The sequence below is a fragment of the Canis lupus genome, chromosome 19 (genome assembly GCF_011100685.1).
Source record: "Canis lupus familiaris isolate Mischka breed German Shepherd chromosome 19, alternate assembly UU_Cfam_GSD_1.0, whole genome shotgun sequence".
Taxonomy (NCBI): Eukaryota; Metazoa; Chordata; class Mammalia; order Carnivora; family Canidae; genus Canis; species Canis lupus.
This window is the reverse complement of record NC_049240.1, coordinates 41689159-41704408: the sequence shown is the minus strand read 5'-3', so window position 1 is coordinate 41704408 and position 15250 is coordinate 41689159. Positions and strand designations below refer to the sequence as shown.

Below are 15250 nucleotides of genomic sequence, written 5' to 3'. Positions count from 1 at the left end.
TGATTACTATCTTTTTCTTGAAAAACCTTCTTGCCTTCCATGTTTCTTGGTTTTCCTCCTTCTCCAACAGCCCTTTTCTCAGTCTCATTTGTAGAGCTTTCTCTTTGCTGTCAACTATGAATATTGAAATTCCCTATGGTTCAATTTCTTATGTCATTTCTTATCAATATACATCAAATGGATAAGCTGCTGATGCCCAAATTTATACCACTGTCTCTCTCTCTGAACTCCAGTCTGTATTGTCACAGTTGGAAGACAAGGATCATCTCAAATTTAATGTGTTCAAAAGCTAGCTTTTGATTTTCTCTCTCAGATGTCCTTCTAATACTCCTTATCTCAACAAATAGCACCATCATTCCTATGACCGTTAGGCACTAAAACATAGCAGTCATCTTTGATGTTTTTTCTTTCTTCCACATTCTACAATCACTTTATAAATAAATCTTGTGGTCTGTACCTTCCAAATATAGTCCAAATATGACCTTCTCACCACCTTCATTATTACCAAGCCCAGTCCAGCCATCAGGGTCTCTCACCTGGAGTTCTAGAATGTCTTTGAAACCTTCATTCCTGCTTCTATTTATATACCCCAAAATACCTTCTTTACGTCCAACATGGTCCTTTCAAATGTAAATAAGACTATGTCATTTCCTCTGCCTCAAACATTTCATGGCAAGTACAGTTAGAAAAAAATCCTTTTACCTTCTTTTAGAAGATTGTATGATTTGAGTTCTGGCACCAACCATTTGGGACATCTTGTTATTCATTTTGTAACAAGCCAAGAAGATTTCTTCTTTGGACACTCTTTCTCTCTGGGATTTCTTTCTACAGATCTTTATATTCATTCAGGTCTCTCATTTTATTTAGATCTCTGCTTGGATATTTTGCTGACCAATCTCTCCAAAACAGTATCCCCCCCCCCCCAACTCCAACCCAATTTTTTTCTTGACATTTCAGAGCAAAGACATTCCATTGTATTTATGTATTTGTCTTTTTCTCTGCTGCTATATTAGAAGTTATTTGAGGGTAGAAACTTCTTTTCGTTTTTTTTTTATTCTCAGTGCCTAGACTGCCTGATATACAGAATATCTTTTTAAGATAATAAGTGATTGCAACCCAATTTGAACTATGAAGATGTCCTCCAGTTTGAAAGTTTCAAGAAAGAGAAAGGATAAGCTATTTTATTCATTATAACAGTATCTTATTAAGGTCGATAAACGTTTGAAATGCAAGATACCTAGAAAATCTGCTGCACGATTCACATGTGACCGTACACATAAAGCATACAACAAAATCTGCCACAACAAGATATCACAGACTAGATGCCTTAAAAAAATAGAAAACTATTATCTCACAAGCTTCTTTCCAGAGGTTTCAAGTCTGAGATCAAGGTGTTGACAGGGTTGGTTTCTTTTGACACCTCTCTCCTTGGCTTGTAGATAGCTGATGACTGCCTTTTCCCTGTGTCTTTACATGTTCCCCCTTCTCTGTGTATCTATGTCCTAATATCCTCTTTTTATAAGGAGATGAATCAAATTGGATTAGGGCCCATTTCAGTGACCTCATTAACATTAATTACCTCTTTAAAGAGCCTATCTCTAAATATAGCCTTAATTTGAGGTGCTGAAGGTTAGGACTACAATACATAGATTTTTCACAAATGCAATTCAGCCCATAACAGAGTAGTATTCAGTAGCTGTGTTATTTTTTATTATATTGAGCTTTTTATGTTTGAGCTGAGGAGTATGGCTTAAAGGTCTTCTTGTTTCAGTATGTTTTTCCTCAGTCAGCCTGCCACAATTCTGTAGGTAGCAATTTATTCTCTTAAAGCTTTCCTTTTTCTCCTGAGATTTTGCTTTAGTACTGCTAAGAGGCTTGGTTGGGATGAGTGTGGGAGGTACCACAACTCATCTGCTCGTTACTTAATAAGCTAAGTTGATCAGTCATTTTTCACGACCATGAGAACAAGACACAGGAGACACAGATTTTGAAGAGAAAAAGTCTGTGACAGCTTGAGCATACTAGTCCCCAGAGGAAAGGGGAATGGAAAATGTGAAAGAAAGATAGTTTGTCTATTAGCCATTTGCTTGGGTTGATGATAGTTTCATCAACAGCTACTTCTTCCAACATGCCTACCAGTGATTTTGCAACATTGGGACTAAGTCTCAGAAACGGTAGGTATATAATGAATTACTGAATACAGTAAGTTCACTGATGTTGAATAACAATCAACACAAATAAGTAGGCTCTGCCTTAACAAATGACTTCAATGTAACAACTCAACAGGGAGTTATAAGACTTGAGCACGTCCATTTGAAATGGAGCTTCCTAACTCGCACAAAATGATGTTGCGCTAATGCAACTGAATAGTTAGCTGACTGAATTACATTTTCTTCTTGATGTTACATAATACTATTGTTTATCATTAATATTTCTGTTTTCAATTTGTTTAGTCTAACATTTATTACCATTATCCTCAGTTGGTAAAGGAATTCTTTCTTTCCAATTCATTTTTAAATAGGTCATTTTTACAAACTTGACCATTTCCTTTGCTTATTACTACCTGTATTTACAAAACAAAAACTCTAAACAAGATCCCTCTGTAAATAACCCAGAATATACTGAATTCTTTCAGAGGTGTGCTCTTTTTATATTAAAATTCATCACTGTTGTTTATATTCTCAGACTCTAGTTTCCAAGACCAATAGTGAGGGTTTAAATTGACCTTTTCAATGTACTGACATTCAAAATTAAGATGTCCATTAGCTACACTACCCATAGAGCAAAAAAGAGGTATGGTGTCACAGCCAAAAATCTCCCGATTTGTTAACTGTGATGGCTATGAATCAATGAAAGGATTCTAGCCTGCTCCTATACAGTTAGCTTTCCCACTGATGTCTTTTGCAAGGAACAGTACAGATTGTGACCACACTGCAGAGGAAATTCCACTGTACACATAGCAGTTAAGACACATATACTTCTAAAGATACTTAATGATCAGCAAAAGCCAATGTATGTGGTATGAAAATCAGAGTGCATGTGGACAAGCAACCCTTTTTTTTTTTTTTATAAAAATGCGTTAAGTTCCACTGCCCCATTTCCCAAATGTCTCCATTTCCACACACCTGATTTTCCTAGATTGCGTTCCTCCTCCACAGCGCAGAGACCTCAGCTCATTGTGGATTTTGCATGGAGACCAGTGTTCTACAACCCAGGAATACTGATTGCATTCACTGTAGCATGGGACTGCCTCATGCACCTGTCAAGAAGAGGGAAGAAACAAAAAATTATGTGGAACTATCCAAGTTATATAAAACAGCCTATCTTTTAGTAATGCCTGTGGAACATAACCCAAGAACTATACTCTGGCTAAAACAGCCAAATTACACTCCCAAAAAGCAAGATGTATTTGGCTTCTCTGAAATTACTGACTTGCCTAAAGAAACATACAGGGGTAATCAACTAAGACATAATGGTATACCTTCACAGAAGAGAACAAAGGACGGTCATTTCCTATCACTGAGAATAGGAATTCCATTACCATTTCATTTCCTCAAAGACCTCACAAAACATCTATTAGATGGTCCAGCTCTCAATTATATGGCATATCATATTCTCAGATGTACTTTAAGATGTCAATTGAAACAAATATATGTAAGGAAAATTTACTCTTGAATATAAGAAGTCCTTATAATGCATAAGAAAAGTGGTATTATTTGCACCGGAAATTTCTCTTTATGCCCCCGAATGATCAATGCTAACAGGCAGTCATTTAGCCTCCTGGGTATTGTGGCTTCTTATGAATTCAGCTATTTGTAGGATGTTTTCAGAGCATAGCTATAACACACACACACACACACACACACACAAGACAAACACTGCTAGACTATTAGAGACTGGGTATGAGTGATTACTGATTGTGAATATTTACAATTTCATGGTAAAACCAATGATTACAGTAAATGAATTCATAGGGTACTTCCTATGCAATTGTTTGTGATGATTTTTTTTTTCCTGAAATTGTATCCCAATGGATAGTCAATTGAGTTTGCCCGCCTTTTTAACACTGAATTTAAAATGCATTACTCAGTATAGAGCACTGAACTCTCCCTCAGTAAGAAAATGTTTCATTGCATGATAGGTTATTCTAGATCACAAAAATAGCTCTAGTAGAGCATACTGATGAAGAGTGATTCAACCTATTACCAAAATAGATAATTAATGCTCTTCCTTTTAAATAAGAACTTAAGCTCGAGATTTTTTTCCCACTGCCTTTCTAATTCCACAGAATTGTAAATGATGACTAGGCAGTGCTATCCAAACAGAACCATTACTTGCAAGTTTCCACTAAATGTGAGGGAAAGCACTATGTAATGGGATAATCAGAAAACAAGATTGGAGCACTGTCAGCACGTTAGATGGAAATCAAATGAGAAAAGGTTATTTGTGAGACTACATCTTAGGAATCACAAATAATGTCAGAAACTATTTTTAACCATGGGGTTCTATTTGGCTCTCTCATGTAGAGCACACAAGGAAAAAGAAAATCACAAAGTGAAAAATATGTGAGGGCAAAATGAAAGGAGATGGGAAAATAGAAGTGGAAATGGATGTAGGAAAGTAAAGAATTAAGTAATAAAAGAAGCACATTTCATGCTGTGAATGCTGCCAAGAATGGAATGAAAGGTTTGGAAGCAGAACCTACATTAGAATAAGGAGGTAATAACTTGTAAGGGAGAAACGTCTGCCTGACTCATAGCATGGTAAAGGTAAGAGGAAAAAATCTATAAAAATGAAAAGACATGACCCCAATGGAACAGACACCTGGAAAGTGAGGTGATCAAAGCTGAGGGTTTAGCCAACTCCCCTATACCAAAGGAATGAAGATTGCACTGATTTTGTGGGCTCATTTTATAAACTTTTCAATATGTATCAGATAGTTTAAATAAAGCTCTTTGGCTTTCATATGAGATACATGAAAGTCTGCCAAAGCACTTTGTATAAATCGGGGGTAGATGAAAATATTAATTAAAAAATATCTTCCCATACTTCATGCATGAATTTGTGAGCAAATGGATGGAATATTCTGAGAGGGACCTATTCTTCTAAAGGTATCAATACTAAGCAGAGCTTACATTTTCACCCTCCCTCGTGCATAAAGCCCAAAGACACATAGAATAATGAAAGCCTGTGTAGTTGTCTGTTGCTCTGATTTACACATTTGAATGTCTGATTGTATATTCGATTTACTATTTTTACTCTTTGTGCTTTGCAATCTACATCAAGTAGAGTAGCTAACCTCAATGAAAAGCTGTTGGAAGAGAGGGGGGAAATCTATGTATGAAGATGTTGACCGACCTTCTTAACTAATGGGTAAAAAAAAAAATAGCACCTCTTAAAAAAGATTCACATGGATTGATTTGTTTTTTCCCCCCATAAATGTATGCTATTTTAATACTGCTTATACTGTCACTGCTAGCAGATAAACCCCTACCCTTCCTTCAAGGAAATCCACCACTTCCACAAGACTTTGCCCATGACCCCTTTTTTACATGTTTTTGGTACTCAGTGGACAGTATTAGTTTTAAGCAGACTTGTGGCCAGATTATAACATCAGGATGCACACATATGGGACTGGGACAGTGCTGGTGGTTAGAACCTCATTGTGTGTTGCTAGAGGAGCAGACACATTAAATAAAGTCATCATCTGACTAAGTGTTTCCTGCTTCTCACACTACTTTAGCTCTTTTCTCACTTTGCTCTTAATGTCTACTTTTTACTTTATCTAATGTCTATTTTTTACTTTAAATAAAACTGAGAGAATAAGCTCAGAGAAACACAATTTGTACCTTTCACACCTAAGGATGCTTCTAGTTCTAACAAAAGTCAGATCTGGACAAGCAGCATTTGTTTGGGTGGCTACTTAAAAAAAAAAAAACCCTTGAGTCTTAGGCAGGCGGAAGCTATGTTTCAATGGTATCTGTATTTCACAAGACATGGAGAATGGAGTGGGTTCAATAAGTATTTGTTGAATTGAAACTAATTTTTGAAGGGGCCCAGGTTGCTAATTGGCCCTCACACAATTCTCTAGAGAACAAGACTCACTAAACAGAATGTGAATGGGGTATTTTAAAAAGTCCAAATGACAATAGGAAGGAGGAAAAACAAAAACCTTTCCTTTCCATAATGGGGTTGAGGTGAATAGCAATCACTACGTCATCAAAAGGTGCTGCGTGATGATTTTGTAATGGGAAAGACAGACTGTCCCTTAAGAATTGTGATAATTATCTCCTTAGAGTCCTTGTCCATTAGGCATGGAAGCTTATCGAGAGGACTGGAAACAACCACAAGAGGCAAAAAGTGCAGCAGGCATTCAAGAATAAAAATGAACTACCCAGATGGCCAATTTCTTCTCCTGTCAGTCCTTTATGTTCTGGCTATTTCATATCTATTTCATATTACTATTTAGTTGGTGCTTATTACAATTTTATAATGGAAATGTGTTAAAGCATGGACTTTATCAAGGAATCATATGGAAATGTTCCGAAGGAAAGAAATGAGCCATGGGAAAGTTAAATGAAAATCATTCCTAAATGGCACAAATTAGGAAGAAAATAACAGGGTTTAATAGGGCCATAGATGCTAAAAATGCCATTGAAAAATCTAAATCCTCTGAGAGAGGCAACATTTCATTCTCCTAGTAATGAGTTCTATTTATTACTTCTTCAGTGGGGAATTGTGTTTTTATAATTTTGCTAGTTCCAGAGTCACATCATAAACTCATTCATTGACTCAGTCTTTTAATATTTATTAAATAAGTCTCTGCTCATTGCAATTGATCATTTTAATTAAGTACTATTTTCTGATATCCATCTCTAACTATAGACAGATTTCCCTGGCATAAACTTGGAAGCAGGGTCTCTCTGGAGCTCAGCAGATACCATTACTGCATATCAGAGTCCTAGGGTTCAAGGGCTCCAATAAAGCACACAAACAATAACCACAATAAAAACAAAAATAAAGGAAAAATGACTTCCAATTTTCTGTAGTAAAAACCCTTTGCTCCAGTGAAGCTGCCAGTCAACAACCATGTAGAAATCTTCATGCTGGAGACTTCCATGCTGGGCACTACACTTACTCAGCAGAACTTGATGCTCAGTTCAAAAGCCCATCTAGGACCAGAAATTCCTGCAAATCTGAGCCAGGGCCTGTATATTGGAATATGAGAGGAAGTGGTCTCCTGGGAGTGGTGAGATCAATAAGGTACTATGAGTCCCTTCATCCCCAAATGCTGTGAGCTTTTAACATAAGATGTACAAATTTGCCTCAGGTCTAGGGTGCTCATCTCTTAATTCGAAGAGCTTTGCTCCCAACCCAGCCCTTCTCTACTTGTCTGATGTTTCCTTTCTTTGCTTCTCCAGGGTTCATGCTTTCCCTTTAGGAGAGAACACTATACTATACCCTTCCTCAACTTAACCAAATTTTGCTCCTTTTTGCTGTTAATCAACTAAATTATGCATTCCTCCATTAAGAATGTCTGAATGCCTGGAAAGTATTACATTTATACAAGTAAACTTTTGCTTTCATTTGTGTTAATCATGTATTTATACTTGTCTCTACTCAGCATAATACATTCAATGCTACAGTTCAGTCCTAATGCAACTACATCCACATGTTTTACAATGTGCTCATCACTGGCCCCTGGTTATCAATGACACCATAAAATGCTATGTACAAGTTTACAGTTTACATAAGATATTTTATGTCTCAGGTCTCAATCATCAGAGTCATTTGAGTTACACAAGATTAACAGAATCCCTATTTCTAGGTAAACATAAATAAAATTTGAAGATGCTCAGTGAGTCATTCATGGGATGAATGGTGCTCAAACTGAGATGATTCTAGAATCCCACTCTGATGATGCAAACAGTGTGTGGGTTTTGCCTGTTTAGCTTGTTTGGGCACATTGCCATGCTCTGAGAATATCTTTCCAATGAGGAAAATAATGCTAATATTTATAAATTCCTAAGAAGGGAAAACCAAGAACAAAATTTTCAAAGATGTCTACATAGTAGATGATGCCTATTACTTTATTTGTATATGTGTAACTGCACTAACAATTGATCCCAAGGCTTCAGGTACAGAGTCTCTTCATAATTTCAAAAAAGCAAGAAGTATCTCAGGAAACCAACTTCCAAGAGAAGGTCTAAGTCTTTTAGAGGGTTGCAATTCTTTGTGTGAATGGGGGGGGGGGGGTGTAAAAAAATCCAAAACTGTTTTTAAATTGGTATCTGTGGAAAAACCATTATGCCTAACATTTTTGCAATGTCTTCCTCAACACATATGGAGTTTTCTGGAAATCTGGAATAAAGTGACCCATACTTGCAAGGTGGGCAACTGTCAGTTCCAGACTCAATGTTCAAGACTAAGGCCCTGAATGGCTTCCTCTTTCAAGACATTTCCTCACACTAGCTTCTCTAGCTACAAAGTAATTGAAAAGATTTCCCAAGTCCTGTACTTATCACCATACCTGGTTTGTGAGTTCACCAGTGGTTTTAAATATATATGTTTTCTTAGTTAAAAAAAAAAAAAAAAAACCTCAAAATAAACCTCAAAATGCTGAATGAATCTTATTTGCAAAATCAGGAGACAAACGGTTGAACTTAAAGCCAATGGAAAGTTTATTAGAAAAGTAATGGAGGTGGCTACAGTACTCATCTTCTAAGAACAGTAGTTTCTGAGCTAGATGTACAGGTCCTGAGAACTGTAATATTGTATTGAGAGGCCCATAAATGCATTCCCATACCAAACCATGTCTGTAGTCTCAGTGAAGAATATAATCTCAGACATAGTGTCACCACCACTCATCAAATGAATGCAGGCAATGCTGTGATTAATGAAGTTTTAACTTAATTTGAAAGCATTGCTGTATTTGAAATTGCTCATTAGAAAGTTTTTTAATCCAGTTTGGCCAAAAGTACAAGATCCTTATAAGAAAAATGTAGAGAACTACTGCCTTTACATACAAAAGGAGGAAAAAATGGACTAACAATGAGGCTATGCCTTAAAAACACATTACTGCTTCTATTTTGATAGAAGATACGTTGTACAGAATAGCCTTTTTCTAAAGTGAATATGGAAGAATGTTTCGTACTGAGAAGGTCTAACCTCTAGAATTTTTTCCCTTTCATTTTTTAATCGTCTAAAGCACTTAACCCATTACCTCCAGTCTGAATACCACTGATGACTGAAAAAATAGGGTCCTAAGCCGTGCACATACTTCCTCCCCTACCCCATTTTTCCTGCCTCCTTTAGGATATTACATGTAACCTGAACTTTACAGAGGGTATTTAATATTGGGGAGCCACCAAGTCATCATGTAAAAGACCATAGTTAAAGCTCAGTTACCTGTGTTAACGTAATTTAGATTATTTGTAATGGCGAACAAATAATAATGCCTTAGTTTTTTTTTAACCCATAATATTTCCCAAGTAGCAGATTTACATTTCTTACTATGCATGATTTAAATGACTATGAAACTACAGTCCTATAGTGAAATGCATGGTAATGGACAATCAACAAAAATAATGGTTGTGCAGATCCTACACAGTACATATTTTACAGTAGAGCACTAACACACACATACACACAGGAGCACGATCAGACTCCCTCTGTGTCTGATAGGTGGTACAGAATTAAGGGAACATATTGACATAGACAAGTTGGGGCACGCTGAACTATAAGGCCTACACTCTGTACCTCAGCACTAGTAACCAATCATGAAAGATAGAATAAGGGGGTAACTCACTCCAGAGTCAGACTGACTTTTCCAACACCCTGGGAGACGCCACCCACTGCCATGCTGTGTTAACTGAAAAGAAATTAGATGGGATTTTTGCAGATTGCTCATAATATGCCAAAGACTATTATCATGGTGGTCCATTGGATTTTTGTAGAACAGCTTGCAGTAATCAGTAATCACACTGAAGTGGAGTGAAAAAAAAAAAAAAAAAACATGCCAATATCATGGATATTTACAGAAGACTCTGGAAGAGTTGAACTAATAGCCCTTCAGAAAAGAGGTTATGAATGAACCTTGAGAACATTATATGAAATAAGCTAATTACAGAAGGACAAATACTATATGAGTCCACTTACAGGAGGTATTTCAAATAGTCAAACTCATTGAAGCAAAGAGTAGTGGTTGTCAGGGGTCGAAGAAGAGGGAAATGGGAAGATGTCAAATACTGAACATATAATTTCAATTATGCAAAATGAATAAATTCTAGAGATCTGCCTACAACTTTGTGCTATGGATAACAAATACTGTATTACATACTTAAAAATTTATTGAGGGTGGATCTCATGTTAAGTATTTTTTTTATTTTTTTATTTTTTCATGTTAAGTATTTCTACCATAATAAAAATTTTAAAATTTAAAAAGAGGTGTGTGTCTCAAAGTTAGATTGCGCCATGGAAACCGGACTAGAGAAAAAACAAAACAAAACAAAACGTGCCTGCCTGCCCTTATTACATATGAGATACTGTTGAGAAGTTTGGTGCAAAGATTAGATAGATAAATGGACAGATGATAGATAGATGGATGGAGAGAGAGAAAGAGAAAGTGAGTGAGTGGGTGAGTCTGTCACTTATCTGGGTCACAGCATATGACCATCAGAAATCAGGGGAGAAAGAAACTTTCTCTGTAGACAAGAGCCTGAAATGGAAACTCCTGCCTTCCGGCAGGTAACAAAAGTTTTACAAGTTAGAGGCATAAAGCAGAAATGAACAGACCTCAGTTCTTACAAACACACATCCTCAGGGTATCTAGATCAGAAAGGTATATGGTACTGTTTAGGGTTTATCAAGACAGGGCGGAGAAGGGGTTTGGCCTGAGGCTTGCAACTCATTACCTAAGTGTCAAACAAAAGTGAAAGCTTGGGGGAAAGTCTTTACTCTCCTTATTGGCCTTTGCTAGGACAGGATCTTGTACAGCTAGCTCCCACTTATTCTCAGTAGCTGAGAGCATCATGCTATCCCTATACTCTAAGATACATGCATCTGTTTCTTCACTCACGCAATGCAAAAAGCCTGTGAAAACATGCCTAGGAAATCAATATAATTTGGATGATAAAAACATAATTGCATAAAGAAGTAGTTTAATCTAAGTTGCACACCCCTTAGGCAGAGAAATCCTATGTTTGTGTGGCCAGCCTCTCAAATACAAATGTCAGAGAAAAGCCCTAGTTAGGATAATCTAATAGGAACTACTTTGGAGAGAAATTTGCCAATCAAGCAAACAAACCAAAATGTAAATATAATTCTCATAAACTGTACACAAGGGCCCCTGTATGTATGAGATGAAGCCTGGAGACTGCAGCTAGCTGGGGTAAGTAAATGGGGAAATGTGGTGAGACAGAATTTTATTTGTAGACAATGGGAGCCACTAGTTTCTGAGATTTCTATCAAGAGATATACTCCAAATAAAGTTTGGGGAACATAAATTACCTCAAACAGAAGGGAGATGAAAGTGGGAGAGAGCTCTGAGCAAGGCAGAAATGGCAGCAGTCCCAGTAGGAGGCTACAGTTTGGGAATAATGATCTTCATAACTGCTATTTCCACAAAGCTTCCAACACGATGAGGAAGAAGAGACACTGGGATTTGGAAGTGAAAATGAAAGAGACAATCCAAACATCAGTGCTACTTTTTGAAATTATTTAAGATTAGTGTATTCTAGAACCTAGGGACACATGAAAGCTTCCTCTTTTTCACCAACAGAATTGTGAAGAAAAAGACAAGGCATCAGTTTCCTAAGAGCCCTAAATTCCAGGGAGTATTGCTAATGAGCAGAGCAGCAGAAACTCTTGGGTATTTGCCCAGAAAACTTTTCATGACATATTTACCATCTTATCTTGTCTTAAGTTGGCTTAGTTGGCATAAATCTGATGCCGTATAGGACCTGAAAAGCAATCCAGTCTTTGTAGGATTTGCTCAGAACTTACCAATACTCATGATATATCAGTAGGCAAGCACAAAACTGGCTTCCAGCACCACGACTAAAAAGAAAGCCTCATAATTGGTGTTGCACATGCAATGAGAGCTCTAAGCTCATCAGGCTAGAGTCGTTTAATCATTACCACAAATAAACCTTACCTACTCTGAAATGCATCAGAATTCTCATATAGCACTATTTCATTTTTTAAAATATTTTATTTATTTATTCATGAGAGACACTCAGAGAGACACAGAGAGAGAAAGAGAGAGAGGCAGAGACATAGAGGGAGAAGCAGGCTCCCACATGCAGGGAGCCCAATGTGGGACTCCATCCTTGGGACTCCAGGATCACACCCTGCGCCAAAGGCAGGTGCTAAACTGCTACACCACCCAGGTGTCCCATATAGCACTATTTCAACGTCAATCAGGAAGTCAAAGAGAACAAAAGGAACCATTAAAAATTTAAATAAAAACTCAAAAAAAAAAAAAAAAAGAAAAAGATGGTCCTTTTTCTGGTTAGTAAAACCTATTTAAAAAAAAAGGAAAAGCGGGGATCCCTGGGTGCCTCAGCGGTTTGGCGCCTGCCTTTGGCCCAGGGCACGATCCTGGAGTCCCGGGATCGGGTCCCACGTCGGGCTCCCGGCATGGAGCCTGCTTCTCCCTCCTCCTGTGTCTCTGCCTCTTTCTCTCTCTCTCTGTGTCATAAATAAAAATAAATAAATCTTTAAAAAAAATAAATAAGAAATAAAAAAAGGAAAAGCATAAGAATTGCTGACTGCAAACTTCCTTCCTAATTTGGCTAATTTCTAAAAGATCCTAGCATAACAGGCAGGAGAAGAGAAGGAAATCACTGTACTTTTCATCCAACAAAAAACAGATGCAATTATTAATTCCTTATAGGTCAGAGCCAGAGAGGAAAATAATTATAAAATATCCTCAAGAGACTTTTTGCACAAAGGTTATATGTTACACACACACAGAACTACCTTTTTCTTCTGTGCATAAACGTATAAAGCAGCTGTTCTCAGCCTGCACTGTGCTCTCACAGTGTTCCCTGTTAAAATGCAAGACCAGGCACAGCACAAAATGGCTTTTTAAAATGTGAACTCTTAGTGTGAGTTCTCCCATAACAAACCTGATGTGTCGGGGACAAAGTTAAAGTGAAACAGAGAGTCACACATGATGTTTTATAACCCAGGATAGCACAGCCTGACCTTTGCAGAAATGAGAGGCAAGATTGATTAGATAATGGAATCCCTGCCATTCACTTACATGGTGATAAATTGAGATCCTGGCTCCGATTTTCACCCCAGTTTCCTAAGTCGGAGACTCTTATTAGGGACTAATTGGAAGCTGCTGCTTTATGGAATAAAAAATATCGTGTTGCAAACATTCTTCCTCTGAGGCAGACAGTGAGGAAGACACAAGGACTAAGGCAGGCCTTTCTGGTTCTTCATGAAATAAAAACAGAAGATGATTGCTGCAGGAAAATGATAGTTTAAGGCAGACAGTACCTGGCCTCTGTTTTAGTAAACTTTATTGCGACCAAAGGGAAGACAGCCGATAGTAAGAAGTCATGTCTAACAAGAGCAAATATTACTATATACAACACAAATAACAAGCCTATTCCTGGGTACTTGCACCCCACAGGTTATTCAAAAAAACATGACAGTGAAGGTCTTAAAATGTGCTACAGTATGATCAGTTAACCCATTTACAAAAGTGGACATTTTCTACATATTTGCCCGGGATGAACAGTTAAACCATAAATATACCTGTGCCTGTGCAACCATTAGCCGCCTTCCTGGGATCTGTACTAAGGATTCCAGAAATTGTTTTTTGTACAAATAACCCTCCTTGCCCCACCAAAATAAATAGGATATAAAGTTATTTCATGTCCCTGGTTTCTACCTTGTGCTTAATAGATGTATATTTGCATAAATATAAATGAATGAGTGCAGAAATATTTCTCTGAGCATGCTTCCTGAAGAGCATACACCCACCACAAACCATGATGCTAGCTAGCATCATCTGGAGCTAAAAGTATTGCTCTCTTTACAATTTTACAGGAGTTTTAGTATTATTCATTAGTAATTAAAATCTAATTGCCTATAATTGTACTCTGGTCCCATGATTTGGAAGTAGATATCCAAATGAATTCCGAGCCTTATGTTTTTAGATTTATATAATTTCAAAATTCTCTCATTTCTAAATTTCTGATCTCTGAATATAGATGCTAGTAATTGGACAATATTACCCCATTTCCCCATTCCAATTATGGGTGCCTTGAATTAAGAAACATACTAGCTTCTAAAGCGATTGACTTTGTCTTCCCTTTTAAAAAAATATTATTTATTTATGAGAGAGAGAGAGAGAGAGAGGCAGAGACACAGGCAGAGGGAGAAGCAGGCTCCATGCAGGGAGCCTGACGTGGGACTCGATCCCAGGATTCCAGGATCACACCCGGAGCCGAAGGCAGGTGCTCAACCACTGAGCCACCCAGCTGTCCCTGACTTTGTCTTCCTGAAAGGCAGGTAATATTCAAGGTGATCAGCACTCACCATGCTTGGCTAAAGGCAGAGTCTGCTGGCATGAGGGAGCCAGGCTCATAGTGACTATGGATATCTCAGAAGGTGGAGGTGATACCTTGCACCTTGCATTGCACATAGCCTTTGGCATGGAAAGGGCCCTTGACAGACTCATAATAAATTCCTGTTGAACTAAACTATAGGAAGCACCTGGGTGGCTCATTTGGTTAAGTACCTGCCTTCAAGCTCAGGTCACAATCCCAGGGTCTTGGGATTGAGCCCCACATCAGTCTCCCTGCTCTGTGAGGAGCCTGCTTCTTCTCCCTCTTATCCAGCCTGCTGTTCCCTCTGCTTGTGCTCTCTCTGGCAAATAAAGTCTTTAAAAGAAAATAATCTGCCTTAGCAGAAATCACCTGCTTTGGATTGATGAACTTGACAAATTGACATTTGTAGAGTAATTTAGGAGATGAGCAGCATCAAGGACCTTACTTGTATTGGATTCCGTTTCTCTGTTATTGGATTATTTGGGACCCTATTAAGTTAATAATGGGGTCCTCTTTGGGGGTACCTTCATTTCACTCATGAAGTGATCCTTTATACTGTGTGAAAAACTATCTGTGGTCTAGTGAGCAGAGAAGGAAGCTGTGAGAAAGGGGGTTTGTATTAGGTTATGCCACTGATTTCTTGGCAGCTCACTTAAGGGACTCTCAGGGTCTACCTTTTGGTT

General features: G+C 37.7%; 1 protein-coding gene across 1 annotated transcript in view; it reads right to left on the bottom strand.

Annotated features, from left to right (window-relative positions):
• The window catches only part of THSD7B (thrombospondin type 1 domain containing 7B), a 725201-nt gene that overhangs the window by 93935 nt on the left and 616016 nt on the right, over positions 1-15250 (bottom strand). Inside the window, exon 15 of the mRNA XM_038565098.1 lies at positions 3126-3259. Within this exon, the coding sequence (XP_038421026.1) occupies positions 3126-3259 (134 nt within the window). The remainder of the gene's footprint in view (positions 1-3125; positions 3260-15250) is intronic.